Consider the following 22,713-nt stretch of genomic DNA (forward strand, 5'->3'; position numbering starts at 1 on the left):
GTTTTCAAACTACATCCAGGCATATCCAAATTTCTGATGGTGAATGCAACTGGGTGTTATACAGCAGAATACTTTTAGACATGCTGTACAGTAAACTTGTGGAATTAAATAATTAAAAAAGGTCCAAGAGTCCTCTTTTGGCTCTCCAACAGCAGTGGGGTGTTGCAGGTAAAACGTGACTGAGTTATATTTATGACATTTATGAATCTCAGATGACTTCTCTGCAGATTGTGTTCTTGTGTCTTGTATTTGTGTAGCAATAAAAAATGAGCACTCTTGCCATCAAGAAGCTGTCTGCTGAGGATAAATACCCAGACCTCAGACAGCACAGCAACCATATAGCCAAAGACACTGGATTTGTACAAGAAGTTCAGTGAGCGTTCCACTCCAAACAGATTCACCATAGATAGTCAGTCACTCAGAGTGGAGTAGATAATCCTGGTAAAAGTAGGTATTCCCAAAGGCCGGCATGCTAGGGTGAAAAAAACTCTTAAAGCGAGTGGATACGAGCGTGTGACGTCACCCGAATACCCGTGACGCAATTCACGTCATTGTGCTGTGTTTTGAGATATATATATAAATATAAATATATAATGTCCATTTTGTTTTGTTTTTTTGTTTTAATTAAATGGCCGTTTTGTGGTAATCTTTTATCTTGGAGCGGGGCTGGACGTGATCCGAATACCCTTGATGCGATTCCTCCCAAATACACGTCCATTTTGTGGTAATTTTTTTGGGGGGTGGGGTGGGGGGGTGGGGTTCCTGCACGTGATGTCACTTCAAGTGACGTCATCCGAATGCCCGTGAGGAAGTTCCCCTCGTTGTTCTGAGTGTTTTGATATGTCACATGTCAATGTTGTGGAAAGTTTTTCGATTTTGCATATATTGGGGGCCAGTCACCAATGTAAAACTTTGTCCAGAGTATCACCCTAAAGAAGCTGACCGAGTTTGGTGTAGAAAGCTTGCCAAGTTATAAACCATTAAATTTATAATGAGTGATTATGGCAAAAAAAGGCTATTTTGAGACCCTGTACCGTGATTACCGGTACTCAGATCGCTTACTAAAGTAACAGCAACAAACTTCAGACCAAACTTCATATCCGATTTTGTGGTATGTATGTGGCTCGAAAGTCCTAAGAGGGTCAGGGTATATTCTGGCAAACGGTTTTTGTCTAAGAAGAATAAGCAAAACAGAATGTTGGCTTCTACAAGCCAATGTTCTATAAGCCAACATAATTAGAAACAACATAACAACATAACCATATCCATTTGCATGTAGAGCTGATTCCATGTCTACATCCTAGGCCAACCCCTTCATTATGACTGTGGGCTGTGTGGCTGCAGATGAGAAGACCTATGAGGTGTTTAAGGAGCTGCTTGACCCGGTCATTGAGGACAAGAGTCAAAAAAGAAGTCAAGAAGCTTTTTGTTGTCATTTCAACCATATATAGCTGTTGCAGTACACAGTGAAATGAGACAACGCTCCCCCAGGACCATGATGCCACCACACTGCAGTCGTGGAGAGAGGAGAGAGATTGAAAAACTCTCCATGGAAGGTATAGTTCTTCAGCAGACCATGGCTCTACCTAGTGGGGAAACTGCTGTATGATGGTTTAGTGTATTTGGAGCATAATATTTTCAATTTGATTATAAATGATGCTTGCAACTGTAACCAACTGATATGCACCAACACTGAAATGTCTAATTATCTGTTATGTTAAACCACTAAATATTTTAATATAATTTAACATAATTAAAATTTTTAATCGATGTTTAAGCTACAGAATGTATATAAAACCTCTTGTACTTTGGCTTGCATTTCCCCATCTCTCCCCTACTTCTGTTGCATTAATGGTAACAAAGATATGTTTCAAATTGGCCTGATGCCAGGGGAATATGGTAAGTGACTGAGAACCCATAGTACAGAATTTCTACTAGGCTGCTGCCATTTGTGTGAAGGTAGTATTACCAGCGATTATGCAATACACAATGCACTATTATGCTTTATATCCTATAACCATATTTGTATGCCTGGTATTTAATTCTGTTTTTACTTTGTGAAGTATATGGCCAGGTTTGATCGAAGTTTAAAATTGTATTCAAATTGTATTGTTTGGAAAAATGCAAAGCCATTGATGACCTAATACCTGCTCAAAAGTAAATTCAGCAACTATCCTTCTACCTCATTCCTCCAGAATGCCCCTTTTCATCCCCACTCCAAATCAACTCCTATGAGGTTAATAAAAGAATGTACGTGAAATGTGAAAGAATGTCTTGTTCAAATAAATATTGACCATAAAGAAGCTATAAATGTAACTATTCATTTGTAAAGACAAACTTTCCCTTGAAATTGTATTTGAAGCTAATTACAATTCAGTTCATTTTATTCTCGTCACAAAATCCGTATCGAAAGCTCTCGATTGGTTACCACAAATGTGTTCTACCATCCTTCTTTGCATAAATAAGCCATTTGTAGGTGTGGAAGTGGTTATCTAAAATGTTCAGTACAGTGCTATTCTAGGAATAAGAGCTGTACTCTACTTGCCTGCTTAGTGCCCTTGTCTACCTTCCAATAACCAAGGCAAGCTAAAGCATGTATTTTTTTCACAATGCTGGAGTACAAACATGCACTTTGCAGAAGAATGGACACTTTGAGTAATGAATGGTATGAAAGAACAATTAAGCCTGCAAGTGGCAATCTTGTACAGCTGTTTTAATATAATCCATAACTGCAAGCAATAACCAGTAGCCCTTTAAAACATTAGAGCTCTTGAGTATGGGAATTAACAATGTAATTAAATGAATAGGTGCATTATTTACAAGTGGGAAATGGGCATAAAATAAATAAAACTTCAGTCTTGCAGCATTCACACAATGAAGGTGAAATAAAACTGGGTAGCTCGATCACATTCACGTACAAGAACAGAACTCTACCAAACTTGACTGAGGTGCAGGATAACAAGCAATTTAAAAGCATTTTGGCTCTTCAAAGTTTTTTTACATAGCCTTTATACACAGGCTGTTCAAAACACCAAATATCTATAGCATTGCAACACTGCCTGAAGAGGAATAAAGTATCTCTGGTTTTACACTTTTGGGCCACATCTTGAGTGTCATTCTAGAGGCTATAGAGTGTGTCTACACGTGCACATTCTTTACCAAAAGATTCAAATGAATTCTCTTTTTTTACAGGGTTTAGCAACTTGTGGCACATTATTTATTGCTTTTAGCAACATTAAAGTCTATACATTTGAAATACATAGGTTAAGTGGTTTGTTAAAAAACCCATACATTTGCAAACTGCTACGTTTGTGATTGTACAGCTTTGTTTCTCTATATAGCATTTAACACTTTCATTTTTCTCCTACATGAATAGATGATAGACATTCATAGCTTGAGCTCACTGGCAACTTTGGAAGCAATGTTTTTAAAAGCAATGGATGTCCCAGATATCCTCTTAAAACGGACACCGTTGAGCGAGAGGCGGGGTAGTTTGCAGACCTCCATCTCCCACTGGACAAGGCTGTCAGCATGTCCATCGCCATGGACACAGAGAAGCAGGAAGTGTTCACGCTGTTCATAGTCGCAGTTGTTGGCATCTAGAACTTTGCGGATCTCATTCATGATGGCGGCTGGCTCCATGCTGCTGGTGGTGTTCATACTCCAGGTGAAACGGAGAGAGCGGGGTTTCCCGTCTTTTCCATCTTTCCCTTCATCTTTTTGCTGATCCCCAGGTACATTGCGACTGAAAGAAGAAAAAAAGTGAGTTGTTGATATGTTGATTGTAAAATACTTTTACCAAGCCTGTAATGAAGGCAAAGTAAATCCACAACCCAGTAAGTTAAATATGTACATTAGTCAGCAACCCACAATTGCATGCAAACCCCACAAAACAGCCCACATAACAAAATATACATTAATCACAACAGAAAAAGCCACATGCAAAAGAAACAACCATAATGAGAATACTCTACTTCCGTTTCAATAAGATCAAAGGTCTCACAGGCCACAATAAAGACCAGTCAAGCATGATGAGGTGGTGATATACTATAGGTCAGGTCAGACACAACTGAGAAAGAGATCAGACATGTATGAACCAGTGTAGAGAATCTCAAACACCTCACCTTGTGCCCTCAAATCTCCCGCTTCTCTCAAACTTGGTTGAGACTCTGTTATTTGATTAGAAAACAAAAAGGAAGAAAAGAAGGACAGCACATTTGAGCTCAGTGTGTCAGCATTGGTTAGAGAAGTGGAAAAATGAAAGAGAGGAGAATGGTGTGATTACAATAAATGAGTGAAAAAAAAATGCAGATTAGAGATCCAAATGTAGAAAAGCTATACATCAGACACCAGTGGAAATCTCCGACAATGATCATCATCCTCTGATGATGGATTGGGAGGTCCCTGATTTAAAGACAAGCTGGGAAGGACTCATTCAAATATATACTGTGGCCAAAAGTATACGACACCCCACTTAGTTATTGATTTAATAACTGGTACATAAAAAACTAACATCATTGCCAATAGAATGGTTATAGTGAAGAGCTTAGTGACACTATCTTAAACATGGTGCTGTATAGGCTACATACCATGTTTATGCCCTACACAACACTGAAGCCATATACATCTCACTCACACACCCACATTTACTTTAAACACTCATCTGTGCATTCCTACAACTCCCTATAGCCACTTCTACTGACTGTTTAAAATTTTTTTTATATATATAATAATAATATTTTTCTCATTTTAAAATCTTAATTTGCAAATAGAATATACGTTTATAATATGTTTCCAAAAGGATGACGAGAAGGAAGATGGGTCAGGAGGAAGGATGGAATAAGAAAGAAAGAGTACAGACTTACTAAGAGTCTTTGGCGCAGGGTTGGAGGGGGCTGACAGGGTGGGGGGCACAGAGGGGGCCCCTGTCCCTGATTTAGCAGCACACTGCCGCTTACTCGGGTCAAAAGTGACCCTGAGGTTGGCAAAATAGAAATGAAAGAGAGAAAAGACAACCAGAGCAGGAGAAGAAGAAAGAAGAAGAAGAGGGGAAGGTTGGAATTGACAGAAGAAACAACAGAGCCCATTTTGTCAGTGTTGAAGTATATTCACAACAGTATAAATCTGTGGATCTAGTATCAGTTTGAAAAATACCCACAAAGTTGAATCCAAAGAAAATGATGGAGAAATGGTAATGAAAATTCCTAAATTGTTTAGTATATTCCTATTAAATTGCCTGTAAATATAAAGAAAAACTATCAAAAACAAGCTACATATGCCAGGGAGAGAAGATGAATGCATGAGTGATGGAGGCAAAAAGCAAACAAAGAGATGAGAACATGAACCTCACAGTACGGCCCTCTTTAAGAAAATAAAAGTTACTTGATATATCGGATGACCAAAAGATGTGCCATTTCGATTATCAATTGTTGGTTCTGTTAACTAAATTCACTGATTTCTTTTGATGAAGTTTGCAAAGATGATAACCCCCGATTATATATACACACAGTAGTAATACACAGTTACACAGAAATGAGTGACAATTATGGAGTTGGACGAAATTAAGCTAAAACAATTACAATCATATAGTAGATATGTTTACACGGCTGGTAATAAGTAATCTAATTTTCCGCAGGCCAAATGACTGTTTAATACTAATTACTTAAGGAGATACATTGTAAAGTGACATGATCCCTATTACAATATAGACTCAATAATGACTTTATTAGGAAAACTTGATCATTGATATAATTAACTAATTGCTGTCAGGTTCTAACTCCAGTTAAATTACCACGCTTGCATGATCACTAAATGTTTCAGCCCTTAAGGTGTCCCCATCATGACTATCAGAGGGAGTGCTGTAAAGCAAAAAAGTTCTTTATCATTTACTGGTTTTTAAAAAAAATGGATAGCTCACATGATTGCAACGTTACTGATCCATGACCATTTCATGGATGGATCATGCTACAACTCATTATCAGAGTATGAGTTTGCAGGGGGAAAAAATAAAAGGAGATTTACACTTTATGTTGCCATGAAGACATGAGTCAAGTCCACCAGGTAGACCCAGTTAAGCAGATAGACTTGATTAGTTGCAATCCATAGCAAGATATTGATTTTACTTGGTCATATTAGCATGCAGATAAAGCTTTAAGGCATGCTTAAATCAATACAGAGATAAATGAATGCAATCACAGCAATCGAAGAAAATCACTAAGCACTAGATGTTAGTATTCCAGCTCATTTTAGTTCATTACCCCAACAGACTTGAAGTCCTACCTTTTGGAAAATCTGAATGACATGTTTCTACAATACAAAAAGATGACAAAACAAAGGAGGCAACATTACAAAGATGGACAAAATGAGAAAATTAACTAAAAGAACCTGCAATCGAACATTCTGAACAACTCATCTGAAATTAGAAAATATTTTTCTTCAGTTTGTGTAGTCTTATCTTTAATTAGCCGTACTTTATACGTGTTAGTAGTGAGTGACTACTGTTGGTATAAACATATATGCAGTTTTGTCTCTGAGAGTGTTCAGAGTTTGGGGTGTTGTGTGTTTACCTTCGTGTGAGTTTAGAGGTGAGCTTAGTGAGAAGGTTGTTGGTGTTTGCACGGCTGCGGGGCTGTGTGGGTGAGGTCGGCGGCCCGTTGTACATTGCAGTGCGACGATCCCTCACCTGCCCATGAAAGGTGCTGCGACTTGTGGTACCTCGTGGGAATCGCAGTTTATCAGAAGTAGCAGCATTGTTGATGCTGTGAGTGGAGGCCCCTGGGTTGCGCTGATCAGGAGACAAAGACGCACTGTAGAAATACAGGAAGGAAAATGGTGAGAGGTCAGAGACATTTTCCTGTCTCTCTTCTTTTGTCTGCAACATCCTGTAGAACCAGCAAAGTATTTTTTGCATTCTGCTGCCTGCAAAGCAAATAACTTTCAACTGCAATAAAACAAACCTACCCAACAGCTATAAGATGATGCACTAAACCCAGCTTATGAGACATATCCCAGTACAAGCTTCACAAGACAATACTGAAACACTGACATTTTTAATATTAGTACATTTTGCAATGACAACAAATGAAATCAATTCAGCAATACAGAACGGGTCTTAATCCCAGGACACATTAGTTTTTTTGTGAGATACTGAAGGGCTGTAATCATAGTGTAAATTGTTTTTGGGGAAGAAAAAAATTTTTAAATATCCTATTGATTATAACCATAATATATAAAGCTTGAAATTCGAATTCAATGTTTCAATAGATCAAAGAAGTGTTTGCCTGTTAGGATCAGGATAGATCAATTATAAAGATATAATTTTCCTCAATTATTAACATGCTTTCATGGAACTGTCAAATTTATTTAATGGAAAAAATGTCGACTGCGGATTGTGCTTCTAATGTTTCTAATACAATGTTAAATATTATAATATAAATGTTAAGTTCAAATCAGTTAGGCTGCAATGACAGTGTCCATTCAGACTGTACCTGTTCTCTTTTCCATTGGGAACAACAGAGAGGCGATCTGTATTGTTCCTGTCACTGCACACATATGTGTTTCTCCGACCCATTCCTCCAGATCCTCCAGTGTTATTCTGAGTAAAACCAATACACACATTTTCACATCACATAATGCAAAATCACTAAAATAGTAAATATTATTCTTGCTGAAAAAAAAGAATGAAAAAAATATACTTAAAGCAAGCCCTCACATTAGGAGTGAGAGAGTTGCCTGTCTTGCGGTCAGGTATGTCTGCTTTGTTAGGGTTATTTGCATTTCCCAATAATGGGCTGGGGGGGCTTTGTGATGGAGCCTTACGGACTACAACTCCTCCATCCTGCTTAGTGTTAACGTCTGCTGTACTGGGAACGGGCCTCTTAACGTTACTCAATCCGGTGTTTACACCGCCCACTGAGAGAGACAGAGATAGAGAGAGGTCAAAAAGAAAAGAGACCAACGCGTTCAACTCTGTATGTTTATAATCTTCCATTTACAATAAAAAAGTAAAAAATAGGGTTTAGAATAACCGAGATTAGAATTAGAATAATAATTTTTAAACCGTATTATTTTGTAATCTATGTCATTTAAATATTTAAACAGTAATGTGGAATTTCTATTTGAATTGGGTGAATTAAAAAGGTCAAGTTGAGTGCCACCTTGGTCACTGTAGCGTCTAGTTTTTTGATTGGATGAGACACTTCTCTGGACCTTCTGGTGACCTGGAGATTGGCCATTCATCTCACTAGCAGGCCTGTTTTTCACCACGGAGAGATTGCTGGTGGTGCTGTTGGAGTCATTCCCCTCCTGCAAAAAAAAAAAAAAACAGCCACAGAATGTAACCTAAAAATCTCTGCTCGTCATGTACTATTTGACCCGCTGTGGTTATTAGGGTTGCAAAGGGGCGGTAAATTTCCGGAAACTTTCCAACGGGAACTTAATCTGGGGAATTTTGGAAATATTCAAAATTGGAAACTTTACGCGAATTTATGGAAATTTACGGGAATTTACAGAAATTTATGGCAATTAATTAGAAATATAGGGAAATTTGTATAAACTATATTATATAGAAACATAAATAAACATTTTAAGCAGACATGTATGCAAGGTGACTGATTTAATTGTAAGTAGAACTTTAATTGATTATGCTTTTGTTACTCGATGAAATAATAAACATTATTATGCTTGTAATAAATATAAACTTAATTGTAATAAACATTTTTATAGAGGAAATTTTATTTTGGGGGATTGAGTTTAAATCATCAATTTATCTGTGCATGTGGTAACACTCGTAATTTACTGCTTATTAAGTTAGAAAGGTAGTTATTAAGTTTAGGTATTGGGTACAATTAAGAATGTAGAATAAGGCATTAATATGTGCTTAATAAGTACTAATACATAGCCAATATTCTATAAAAATTCATGCTAATAAGCAACTAGTTAAATGACCCTAAAATAAAGTGTTACTGTGCATGTTATGGAAAAATGCAAGTACATGCAGGGGGTTTGGCCTTAATGGCCCTCCAGTAAGCAGTGTGCTGTGTGCAAGTGGCCGAGGAATGAAGGGTACAAATTCAACCTAAAATTGCATTAAATCTTGTTGTTTTAAACAAAATTATGCTGTTAAGATTTAACTACATTTAAGTTCCTTGTTATAGGCAACTCTGCATTTTTTTTTTTTTCAAATTCCCAATTAATTCCCATATACTCCCGTTAATTTCCATGGAAAGTTTCCGGCCTGAAAATTCCGGGAATTTTGCAACCCTAGTGGTTATACATCGTTTTCTGTGGATATATCCACAGAATGTACTGAAAATGTCCAATGAGGACATGACTTTAGTGGTACAGGTTCTTACCTCATTAACCTTTCTGCCTAGCAGCAAGTAGGTGGCTGTAATATCATCATATTTCATCTTGGACAAAGACTCTTGAATCTCCTCCCTGGTGTAGCCCATACCAACCATCACATCTGGACAAGTCAACAGAGAAATGTGACAAATCAGTTACAGAATAAAGAGTACATATTAAAATGCCTCTTCATGATTAAGCTGGTCCATTCTGAAATATGATCAAATCAAGATGATGACGTAAGGTTAAGATGTTTACATAGCTTGAGACATATAGAATATGTATGCCTGGGATTTTTTTCCAGGTAATTTTATAGGCGTTCAGTAATATCCATTGGTAAAGATGGTTATTGGTCTGCTGATAAAAAATCATTATAATGTCTAGATTATGCAAGCATTGTAGAATTTTATGTAATAGCTTCTTGCTTTCGGTTCAAAATTAACTTGAACTTGTCTTCCACAGTGGACTGTGTGCCCAATAAGTCCACGAGTATCTATGCGCATGATGCTCATGAAATAAAGAGGAAAGCCTTAGTTGAGGAAAAGGAGGAAAATCATGTCTGTTTGCATGTGGTTCCTTAGGCAGATCTGACATTCCATAAAGGCTGTGACCTTCACAGACAATAGCAAACTGGAAGCAGCGACCAATTTTGCTGCATACCTATTCTCTTCACGTCACAGATGTCAGCCTCTGGTTCAATGTATGGCTTAAGCTCATCCTCCTCTGAACCGGAGTTGATCCAACGATCCTTCATGATTTGCTGTCAAAGAGAATTACACATTGGGTAAAGTAATGCAACAACAGACACACGACTTAAAGGTTAAGTCACTTTGTTACATTGATAATATAGTAAAACAAATTCTTTTTTTTGTCTAAAAAAAACAAGTGGAATTCTTGTCAAGAAGAAATCCAAGGAAGAGGCTTGTTTTCATTGTCATTGCAATTTGTCTGAAGAGCAGCAGAGGGCTCACAATAAAACAAACAGTGCTTTCAAACTGTTGCCTCTGTTCTTAAATATGAAAGAGCACCAATGTATAAATAAAAGTTGGCAAATATTGACATAGTCATTGTTGGAATACACTGTAGGACTGTGATTACGCCAGAAGAGTATGAAAGAGAATAATGGAATGTTTTATGTCTCGCAACTAGGAAACGGTAAGCTGCAGTCCAAGCTTTTTATGCACTGCCTCACTATTCTTCACACTCACAGAGCCTACAGGGTATGTACATACCACAAACTGCTGCAGCATTATCCATTGTTCTATGGGAACAGGACTAGGTTCAAGTTTAAAAAGGATGCCAGAGATACCAACCTCTAGTGTTCCTCTCTTCGCAGGGTTCAGCACGAGGAAGCGTTTGAGGAGATTCTCGCAGTCTGTAGACATGTAGAAGGGAATTCGATATTTCCCTCTTAACACACGTTCACGTAGCTCCTGCATACACGACACACACAAAGAAAGAAAGAAATTACAAATGATCTCTATTTAACTAGAAACTACAAACAGGACTGTACACAGAACAGGAATTCAGACCTTGAGGTTCTGGCCATCAAAAGGAAGTGATCCGCTAACCAGCGTGTACAGTATGACCCCCAGACTCCAGACGTCCACCTCAGGCCCGTCATATTTCTTGCCCTGAAAGAGCTCAGGAGCAGCATATGGAGGACTGCCACAGAACGTGTCTAACTTATTATTCACTGTAAACTGGTTGCTGAAGCCAAAATCTGCTATCTTTATGTTCATATCAGCATCCAACAGCAAGTTCTCAGCCTGTGAGAGCAAAACAGATATAAAGCAGATAACATATAAAAAGTCTCCTCAATCACAAATGACACGGAGATGAACATTTAGTAGCTTTATGCTTGCAACTGCAGTATTTAAAAATAAATCCAATGCAGTGATTAACAATCATAATTCAGTTAATGATAAAAGCATATTGTTAGTGTATACCTAAAGCTGGGCATACACTACACAATGTACAAAAAACAGAACAGGATCTAAAACAGAAAATCTTGTACACATCACTCTTTGTTTTAAAGAAAAACAAAAAAGGAAGGAGCTGGACATACAACATCTGCCTAAACTTCATTGTTCCTCTCAAAATGTCATCACCTTTGCATGTTAAATCCATTATTCGCAAATTTTTCACTATCATACACTGCATACTTCAGTTTTCATTCACAAAAAGCAAAAAAAATTAAGATGGAAAATAATTGCAGATTTTTAAAAATTGACAGGGAGTGCAAACTAAGCTAAAACTCTTATAGTGAGTTACCAACTTAAATAAGAATAAAAGGCAACAGTAGGCTCAAAGGAGAAGGGTACAAAAAAAAAGGCCCAACCACCATATTTTAGAGAAGCATGATAAGCGGTAGAAAATGGATGGATGGATGGATGGAGGATCAATTACAATCTGCTCTTCAGGTAAGCATTATATTCCATTCCCTAGTAGTTTCAGCTCACTCAACTTAGATACTATTATGCATGACAAATCACTCATATTACTAGTTACCGCCGGAACCAATAATTTACCCCGGAGCCAACCATTCTTGTCTTTTTCTTTCACTTATATGGATGCATACGTGTAGTCAAAAGCCCTCTTATTGTTCTCATGGATTATTCATGGCAGTCTGAAGTAAGGGAAGGATGACAGCATGGCTAAACTAGATAATAAGTGAGCTCGCCACAGGACATGTTGTGCTTTCTCGCATGCAGTACAGACACACAGAGCAAAAATACCCACGCCATAAATATGAGCATATCCACCCTCAAGCCACAAAAGCATGCACATGAATCCACACTTACCTTCAAGTCTCTATGAACAATGTGTTTCTGGTGACAGTACTGCACAGCTGATACAATCTGAGAAGAACAAAATGTTTTCATTAAGCAGACTTAAATTCTAGACATATCGATGTCTAAATAGACTTCCTTTTATTGTCTATTACACCGTACACTCACTTTTCAGGAAGGCTTGTAATTTAAACTGAAAAAGGTACACTGTGCACTGAGCAGCACAGGAGGGAGGAATAATCTGCGTTCAAAAACTGGGTAATGTTTTTCATTCCAGTGAAGAGATTTGCTAGACCTGTATTTCCCAGAATGAATGTGGCTACTATTAAAGCTTGTTTACCATTCTTTATCTTAAATCTGCAGATGCAACAACACTCAAAAACCAAACTGTTGCAAATATTACATTTAAACCATATCCAAAAATGTGCACAAAAATGTTGCTGTGTTTAGAATGCTTCGATTGAATAGCTCCTAATGAGGATTTGGACTGCAAAGCAGGGAATTAATTGGAACTATGTATGGCTACAAAGTTTTTAATATTAATATTACACCAGACAATGCATTGTGTGTGTGTGTGTGTGTGTGTGTGTGTGTGTGTGTGTAAAATGAGAGTTTAAAGAGCCATCATAACTAACTTTTAAATCTTTGCCATAAACGGTTGAGTCAAGTCTTCACTCTGATCAGACTGTATGTGAGATTGTAAAAGTAAAACAGATGTTAAGAACACTACACCTGTCTAAATTTAGCTCTGGCCTCTTTCTCCTTCATCCTGCCATGAGTAACAAGGTAGTCAAACACTTCACCTGCAGACAAAACAAATGAAACCAATGAGATCAAGACAAATCAAAAAAATGTCTGACAAGCCAAACGGATGTCCATGTGCTCACCTCCACTGGCATACTCCATCACAAGATACAGATTCCTCTCTGTCTCGATCACCTCAAACAGCTTAACTGCAAGGGAGAAGGAGACACAAGACCAATTAGAATGTGAATGTTACTCGTTCCAAGTGAATAATCTTCCAATGTTTAATCTGAATGTGACCCTGAAAATGATGAAACGGTTACTGAATAATCAGGAAAATTCGTTCCCTTTTTTTCAATGGAAACAATGAACAATAGTTATTTTTCAAAAAACCATCTGCAAGTGAAGGATTTAATTAGGGATGGGCGGTATGACAAACATGTAATTTCATTACAATTAAAGACATTTATTTAAATAAAAATGTTAAATGATTTTAACATTCTTCTGTTTCTTGTTTGAAACTTTAACAAAAATGTCAGATAGATTAAAAAACAACAACAATGGTGCTACTATAATTTATCATGTTGAATTGCCTACCCTTAGATTTAACATGTAAAAATGGTTATTTCTTCATTTAATTTTATAGCGCATGTCTTTTCATATAGATCTGACGTGCACTTGGTCCTAAAAATGAGCAAAAATGTTTAACAATTCAAATGTCTACTTAAGCAGGTTTTGCTCTTATCATTCTTAACGGAACAATCTTTTTTCTTTTTAAATCATATCTGACATCTGTATAAGAAATATGTTCAATATACAAATAAGCAAATATTCTTTGTTTCCTTTATTTTATGGAGCACAAAACTTTGCAGTCTACATCTGTTTTTAGGTGAAGTGAACCAAAATAGCAAAATGTTTGCAACCTTATGTCAGTTTCACATTGTCCATAATTAGCATTAAAATTTTTGTATTGTGAGGTCACTGATATGAAAACGATTCCTTGTTGACCCTTATTTTAATCTTTTTTTTTTTTAATCTGCAAATAACACTTGTATCACAATATGTATTGTATTTGAAACAATGTGCCAGTTCTCGGTGTCTGGACAATTTGTGCATTCATTTTGTTTAAGACCATTAGGTATGTGGCAGAGTTTGCAATTTTATAAATGGTTAGACAAGTACGCCATTGTACTTCCATCGTTCTGCCGTTACACTCTGCAATAGAGACGGCAGCACTAAGGAAATGTCTCCCAGGCAACGTGTTGCACTCTCTCACACAGATTCAGGAGAAATAAGCATTTAAATCAGTCAGTCTACACTGACAGAGCTTCTTTCTGTGTACACTTGAGGATACGTCTGCTTTCCCGACTCATTGTCTTTTGTGCAAATCACAAGAAATGCAGAGGATCAACCAGTGTATCCCAATCCTGAATGGCATGGTTTTATAAGGGAGACAAAAGTAGGGAAAAAATGCACACACCATTTACTGTCAAAATATATTTTCTTTAAAACTTACCAATATTCGGGTGGTTTAAAATCTTCATTATTCTAACTTCCCTGAAGAGCTGATGGACAAAAAAAGGACATGGTATTAAGCAACAAATTCGGTAAGGAGCACAACCCACAGACATTTCACCAGCTTCACAGACAGAGTGCTAAAGACACTGAGCAAGTGTTAAGAGACATTTCTGAGACTGTGTCCACATGCTGACTTTCTAGTACAAGCAGTAGTGCACTGTTCCTTAACCTCAGAACAAACAAAGCTCATCTCTCCATGGACATGCATGTCATGGAAAATCAGTCAATCAGGAAAGAATGACAGAGAAATGTTTGTTTTAGGCAAGCATGTATAGTAATAATATCTTAAATACTGTATATCTCAATACAGTAAAATAGTTTTTTATGCAGAAAAATAAATAAATAAATAAATAAATAAATAAATAAATTGTTAAAGCACCAAAAAAAGAAGAAGGATGTTAACACTTACGACTATTTACATGCAAAACATAAAAAGTAGGCAGCAGCAAAAAAGTACATTTGCTAAGGTACAGTATGAAACCTGATTATTATTAGTAATAGTAATAGTAGTAAAACTATTACACAAATAATAGCACACATATTTATTAAGGCTATATTTAATATGGAAAAGATACAACCCTAAAAAGTAATCTGCCTGCTTTATATATAAATCTGACACTAGCATTTAATCTAATGAACACCACTGATTCAGCCAGATGTATACCAAATGAATAGATATAAATGTGTCTTTGTGAATCCATCTGATTATAGAAGTTAGCAGGGAGGGGAAGAATGGTGTGGAAATGGCAACAAGGACAGTGTTCATCAAGGGGAGGGGGCAATGCTAGTTTTACAATGCAAGTGTTCTAAACATTTAGATATTATCCGAACGCTATGTCTGTCAGTCCATCTTTCTCTATTTGCCCTCTACTTGTCTGCCTGATCGAAAATCTTAACACCTACATGATTGCTAAAGAACACTGCGGCACGACAACTCACTTCAGTCAGGGGACAAGTGCAACATGTACACCCACGCACAATTACACAACCGTTTAGTGGCAACGAAATTCTCACACATTCATCCAGACAAATGTGAGCTTTGGATAAATAACTCTTGAAAGCAAGGTCACTGCTACAGTAATACCCATAGGGGAATAGGATGATGCAGGGGAAAACAGAAATATAAAAAAGAGCCAGGGGGATTACAGAAGAGGTGCACTAGCAATACATCAGAGCAAATATAAGATATTTATAAAAAAAAAAAAAATAGGCATGCATGGTTAGTTTGATGATTTCTCTGTGCGTTGATTAGCACTATATGAGTCAGAGCTTTTATTTTTTGGCTCAGTACCAGAAGGCAAGAGATGCAGAATATACGCAGAATCCAAAACAGTGGTGTTGTGGAAAATCTAATGGTAACTGCAGTGCGCTTTTGTGCCCAGCTAATAATAGAGACAGGGTCTCTGAAAGCATGTCTCAGAATGAAGGAAAACATGAGAGTGGTTTCTACTCTATTTCTCTCTGGCTTGTTTTTTTTTTTTTTTAATTTCATCTATGCTCATGGGCCTCTTCTGAATCTCTCACCGCCCACAACACTGGCCCTTCTGTGGCTCTCCTTATCTCCTGTTGAAAAATCTTCCTGCTGGTCTCAGTCTCACATCACTCCTATCTGCCACCTATTTGTCCATCTGCCATTGCTCCAGAGCCCCCACTGCACCAGTGCAGACCAACAGAGAACAAGCATAATGCAGATTTTCTTCAGATTGTTTAGAAAAACAATGCCAACGCACAGAGAGGGATTATGTCAGTAGCACTAAAAAAAATTTGCAGATCCCAGACCAGTGTAAAGAATATAATTTTGTCTTTCCGGGCCTTAACTCAAATGACCAGGCCTCCATTTTATTAATTATTCCAAAATCATAAAGGCATAAAATAGCCATTTATATGCACCATCTTTACTGCTTAGCTCAGTGAACACTAATACAATAAACTAGTGCTTTTCTGACATGATGTTCTAATTAAAGGATCAAACCTGATTTGATCTGAACCAAATCAAAGCCCTATGGACATCATTTCCCACAGACTTAAACAACGTTTCCGAGACCACAGTGACCTCCCTTCCTGACATGGATGGCATTATTTCCTTAAGAACAAGAACACAATCCTTGTGATTCAATGCCTAAAGTTTCAAAGAGCAAATTAGTAGTTTCTCCAAATGTCCATTTAAATAGATGAAATAAAAACAAGCTACAGTCATACCCAAAACAAAAACTACACCTTTAAACCCAAAATGTAGCTCACCTTTTGAAGGCTTGTCGGATTCAGTTGGGTCCTGTCAATAATTTTTACTGCCACCTGTAAAAACCAAGGATCTATTTACATTTTTTATGTAATGCCAGTAATAAAAGTCCTTACAATTTTATGACAATATTTGCATTAGTAGTATGGAGTTTAGTATTTTATTATTATAATTTCTCTCTCTTTTCCTCTTTGTCTGATTTAACAAAGTATACTTTGGGTGTAACATCAATCTGCATGTACAGTCTAATCTTTTTAATAATCTCTAGCTGTAACATTCCAGTAGAAGTAAAAAGCTTTGCAACAGGAAGGACACTGCTGACCACTCACCTCTCTGCCAGTGAGGATGTGACGACCCAGTTTAACCTTTGCAAAGTTGCCTTTTCCGATAGTTTTCAGGAGCCGGTAATTCCCAATGTGAGGATTCTGGTCTTCAGAACCTGAATTGCCTGAACTACGGTTTCGGCCACCTGACCTTACAGACCGAGAGGCCCCCTCCATACGGCCGTGGCCATTAGATGTGTGCTGTGAAAGTGAAATTGCAAATTATGATCATGATCATGTTTGTTTTTAAGATAAACAACAAGGTTCAGATCATCTTACATATATAAATACAAACAAATATTGCAAAAATTGTGTACTAGGGTAACTGATATGTACAGAATAAATTAAATGCATGCTTAAAGTCAGCTCCAGAATTACTGGCACCCACGGTAAACTTTTCCCCCCAAGTCTCATATGACCACCATTTCACAGTAATGTCTAGTGAACTCCAGGCTTTAATGTTTGTGGACAGATTAAACACAAGCCTTTATTCCGACATGCTGCTCAAAAAGTTTGTTGGTGTTGAGGTAGCACCTAATTGTAGTCCTGCACACTTGGTGGGGGAAAACAACCCCTTGTTATGAGTGCTTTCCTGTGATGCTGCACTAACCCTTAACAGCATTTTTAGGTTGATTGTTGATATTCTCAGTCCCTGACCTGGTGAACTACCATGTTTTTGTAAGTCATGCACGATAAGGGCATCTGCTAAAATGCAGTAATTGTCAAATGCTGCCATCTTCAACTCTCATCTCAAACTCTCTAACAATATTTCTTACTGTACATGGGGGCAATTTTATTTTTTTTGCCACAGTGTGCCCTCTTCTAAAAAGTTTGATTACCTGGTTGAAGTTAAACATAATTTTATTTGAGTATTCCCTAAACTTCCCCACATTGATAAATTACTAAAAGGTACAGAGCTCCAGGGCTGCTGTATAATATGTACAATACTTTATATTATATACAGTAAATTGTATAATTTTTTCTATTAGAATAATACATATTGCATAATAACTTTATTATAGTGTTAGGTTTATGGCAAACATTCTGAAAGACAGGAATTAAGACCTGTGTGATTTGTTTGTGATACTGATGGTACAGAAGACTGCAATATGCAAATGAACACAGAGGACATTTCAAGAACAACCACAAAAAAAAATTTATAGATAGCTCAGTTCAATTCAGCATATGATGTCACAAATCTTTGCTGTTAAGTTTTTGTTATAGAATTAAAGAGTTTATCCATTTTTACCCGACAAAAGAAAAATGAGCACAAAGCCCATAAATAACCAATCGCATTGCCACTAAGCAGTGAGAAAGCATTTCAGATCTTCAACATCTGATGACATAACTGCAAGAATGAAATGGTGAAGTAGCAAGTTCTGTTCTTGTATGACCTGAACAAATAAAAGGTACAACAGTCTGCAAAGCCAATGGAGTGCAGCATGCCATGTATTAAATGTAAAGATGTGAAAGCAAAATACACTGATTTTGTTTCCTAGATTAACAACCTAGTGCATATGCATTTTAACATGCTATTTACAGACAAAACACATATTTGAAGTGACACAATTGTTTAATTAATTTGTAAAGAAAATAACATAGCACATTGGTGTGACACACAAAAACAACACTACTGTCTCCACAGAAAGCTGACCCTGCACAATGGGTAGTTTTAACTAAACCAGACTGACTGTCTCTTGTGACAGATTTAGTATTATCGGGACAGTCTAATCTAAACTGATGGCATTGCGTGCTTTTTGAGTGGCTTTGAAAATGGATTTTTTTTATACTGCACAGCATAAAGGCAAGCAATAATAAGCAATAAGAAATATTTTAAAGTGCAATGATCAAACAAAACTAACACACTAATATTAAAAGAGGTAAGATTAATTAGGACAGGGTGATTAAAATGTAGGTACTTAAAATACCATGATATGGGTATCATGATACTATGATGGGTCACTGGGATCAAACCAAGCACTTTGGAAGCAAACCGCTGTCCCTCTTTTGAGCGGGGGTTCACTGATACTCACTTCTGGTGATACTCAACAGACAGGTTACTTTTGGGCTGAAATCTGTGTAACAGGCGTGAGTCAATGTATCAATACCAATGCTGATAAAACACCTCCCATTAATATGTTTATCTATGTCTGTGGTGTCATGCTCCACAGAGATTTGGGATTCCCCTGTTTTAACAGATTAATAAATGACATTTGTTTTGATGTATTAAGTGTATAAATTTGTTCAGATATGTTACATCAGGTTTAGTGTTACAGTATGTGCAGTGCTGTTGTCCTTCAGGACTGGATTCTAGAGGGTATTTAAATAATGCTTGTCTGAGGTTTATTTTATATACAGTGCATGTACGTCGATGTTCTTCAGATCGCTTGCATCGATTTATACGAGAATTTAGTGACGATCAGAAACCCGCTTGATCTTAGAGCATATATCTATAGGTGCAAGGCATTCCATTTACTGCAAAGGTCATATATGAACGATAATAAAAAAAATACATATATGCATTGGTTCTTAATGACTCAATGGTTCGATGCAAAGCAAACTTGATCCCAATGACAAGCTGCAGTCAGTGTTGATCACATCACATCCAACCACCTAAATACAATGCGAACAAGCCTGTGACGCAGACATGACATAAGACACACTGTTTGAGACATTTTAGAGATGTACAAGGCTGGATATGAATGTCTGGAGAAACTGCAGCAATAAGCATTCACCTGCAGTTCCTAGTCGTGACTCACCAGGCAGACAGCTGACTAACCCCCTACCTTACTTACCTCGCGCCAATGCGCATTAGTTCTTATCAGTCAAGTGACAATGAACATCTCTATACACCTAAAATACGGAGACATATCATAAAAAACAGTGCTGTACACACACTGCTCGGAGACAGAGTTTGTTTAAACATATGCTGCACACATTAGGTAGATTAAAAGTCCTCTCCCTAATGCTGCAGACCCCATGGATGCATCATCATCATCGTGCTGAGTGTCCATCTGTCCATCGGTCTGAAAACAACTAAATCGTATGGCAAAGCAGGAACAAATCACAGAATTGTCCATGTACAAAACGTTAATGTTAGTACACCATTTGAGTGAGTCGGACTATTTTTTTTAAGTCATATCCGAGAGAGTGATGAACAATGAAAGGACTCGTTAATACCGTGCTGTAGGTGAGTGAACGAAAAGTTCCAGCTTGTCTGCTAGAGAATAGGATCATAAACACAACATTTCAGATACAGTGAACGTCCAAAAGCTAGCTGTTTCACAAGAAACACATCCATGAACGTTATTCAAATGACCGAGAAATAAATCGGCTACTTACATTTTCAGTTTTCCGCTCGTTAACGGAAGGTAGTGCTGTTTTTGTTGACATCGTATCGTATCGCTGAATCGACTCGGAGTTACGGATTGAATCAAACGGGTTTTTTTCTCGCACCGATTTTGAACGTGAAATTAACACCGTACTGTCTAACACCGTCTAAACCATTACGTTACTGAGATAATAAAGACACCGCCTGAGAAAACTTGTGGAAAAAACTTCACACTAGAATAACGTCCAGGCTACAGATTGTGTCCCTGAGGTGAAAATGGTGTTATAATCCAACGTAGTTGTCGAGCCATTAGCTGGTTAGCTAGTTTAACTGAATTCCCAGGTATCAGCAGAACGACGGACAGTTTGCCTGTGTCTCTGATTCACATTTCGGATGTCCGGCTGTACTGAAGAACAAATAATCACCCACAAGGCCCTGAAGATCCAAACCACGGTCCTTTTGTGAAGCAGATGCCTACAGTTAAGCACTAAAACTTTGCTTTTCGATCATTCGATGTGTTTAAACCCGAACGAGGTGCCTTCACTGACAGCTTCATTCCTCCGACCTCTGCCTGTAGCTTTTGGTTAAAGCTCCTTCCTTCCAAGATGGCCACCCAATGGCAAACAAGCCAGGACCTCAAAGCGTTATTTCCCCCCTTACTCCTATTCTGACAAATCCCTCCCCGCTCATCTCTATCAGCTTGGAGAGAAGTCAGCGGTCCAATCGGAAGGCTGGATGCGAGCACCGTGGACATCTACAGCGAATAGCATCTCCTCTTCTTTCCTGGAGCAGAGGAGGGGGATTGTGGAAATACAGGCGTGGAAATAAGGCGGTGTTTGGAAGCAGCACAGGAAATGAGGAAACTCTGGTTTCTGTGCTCGCTGTACATCCTTCGGACACTTTTTTGCTTGGAAAGTTTTCAGACTTTCAGGGTAGTTCTGGGAAATGGAGACGTGAGAAATTTGCACCACTTTGTGTCATACAGAAATATCAGTAAAGCCTTCAAAAGTTCAGTAAAAATTCAGCTCTACCTCACAATAATTACATCATTTTTCCATCGCTGCTTGTTCTACATATTGCCTTCATCCGCATTCTACAGAGGCTTTGGAGTAGAAAAGGAATCCAGAATACCCTGAAGAACCCCCTGAAACAGAGTTAAACATGCTAACCAGAAATGATTGATTAATAGAAGTAAATTATAAAAGTTGTAGGGAAGCTAAATAAACCATCATTTGAATAATTAACAATCATCTCCACAAGTTAAATGTAAAATTTCACACATTTAACACGATTTCTGCAGGTCTATGGCTTTTTAGTGCCCTTATAATAATACGTGTCTTTATTACATGGAACACTGAAAGCATATATGTAGCCTATAATGGTGAATGTTGACAAAAAAATACTAACTAATATCGTAAATGACACTATTGGTTAGTATTTTGTGTCAGCATGGCTTCAGCAGTCGGATGACCCCCCGAGATGATGTCAAGAATATCCTACAGAAACAGCAGACCTTTATTTGTGGTTAATTGCGCCATCGGTGCCAGCTGTACAGCTCACTTCCTGAGTGTGATGGCAATATATTTTGTCTGGGTTATAAGGTAGATAAAGCAAACAAAAACATCCAAGCTCAACTACATATATAAAATATCCCTCAAAGAATAACACACAACTTGAAGTATTGTTGTGACAGAATTATGTGTTGGGGCTGCTTTGATTGCTATATCACATTAAAGGTACAAAACCATATTTTACATCATACAAACCTGCACATTTTTAAAAAGGTTTCTAGTTTTCTTTTATATCTATTATTGTCTATCAAAACGAAGGAAATATTTCTCATAAATAAATACTTACACCTGATGGCCACAGCATTTTTTGAAAGACTAATTGTCACTTGCCAGCACTGCTGAATTCTTCAGTCTGACACATGGCTATAGGCATCGTAGGCCATACAATGCTCTACAGTAGTGAGCTGGTGAAGGGGCAGGTTCTTCTCAACAAGCCTCAGGTCTAGCAGGCCTGTAATGTTTGCTAGCGTAAGTAATTCATTGTGTGGGCTTCTCATAGCTTACCAGCAAGTTAGCCAATTTACACTATACACAGTTTCAGCATGACTAAAAAGTCATGATGCAGGATTCATAATGTCTAAACAACTTGGCTGTGCCAGCACTAACCATCTTAGAAAAGCATTCTCTATGCATTTCTGCTACCATTCATTCTGCACAGAATTCAGCAGTCAGACCACAGAGTTGCTCCAAATTGGCCATCTTGCCCGTATCAATTGAATCATCAGATTAATTGTTCATTTCTCACTGGGGAAAAACTGAGAGGTCATGGAGTGTACAATACTAGGAAGGA

At 37.6% G+C, this 22,713-nt stretch overlaps 1 protein-coding gene across 4 annotated transcripts; it reads right to left on the reverse strand.

Moving 5' to 3' along the window:
• Positions 1-2,698: 2,698 nt before the first annotated feature.
• On the reverse strand, positions 2,699-21,867 carry mark3a (MAP/microtubule affinity-regulating kinase 3a). Of its 4 annotated transcripts, XM_027142112.2 has the most exons (20): positions 21,760-21,867; positions 21,384-21,496; positions 20,364-21,290; positions 17,028-17,222; positions 16,701-16,754; positions 14,398-14,446; positions 13,025-13,090; positions 12,870-12,940; positions 12,150-12,206; positions 10,878-11,114; positions 10,659-10,778; positions 10,006-10,105; positions 9,354-9,466; positions 8,157-8,304; positions 7,712-7,911; positions 7,488-7,594; positions 6,567-6,806; positions 6,280-6,306; positions 4,125-4,169; positions 2,699-3,745 (listed from the first exon to the last, which is right to left on the reverse strand). In XM_027142112.2, the coding sequence occupies exons 3-20, from the start codon at positions 20,412-20,414 to the stop codon at positions 3,388-3,390; spliced, it is 2,238 nt and encodes a 745-aa protein (XP_026997913.1). In that variant the 5' UTR covers positions 20,415-21,290; positions 21,384-21,496; positions 21,760-21,867; the 3' UTR covers positions 2,699-3,387. The 4 variants fall into 4 exon arrangements, with proteins under 4 accessions (XP_026997913.1, XP_026997915.1, XP_026997916.1 ...); XM_027142114.2 differs by lacking the exon at positions 4,125-4,169 and having other exon boundaries at positions 21,760-21,866; XM_027142118.2 differs by lacking the exons at positions 2,699-3,745; positions 4,125-4,169 and adding an exon at positions 3,756-4,069 and having other exon boundaries at positions 21,760-21,866.
• Positions 21,868-22,713: the final 846 nt, after the last annotated feature.

This window comes from Tachysurus fulvidraco, chromosome 4 (assembly GCF_022655615.1).
Source record: "Tachysurus fulvidraco isolate hzauxx_2018 chromosome 4, HZAU_PFXX_2.0, whole genome shotgun sequence".
Lineage (NCBI taxonomy): Eukaryota > Metazoa > Chordata > Actinopteri > Siluriformes > Bagridae > Tachysurus > Tachysurus fulvidraco.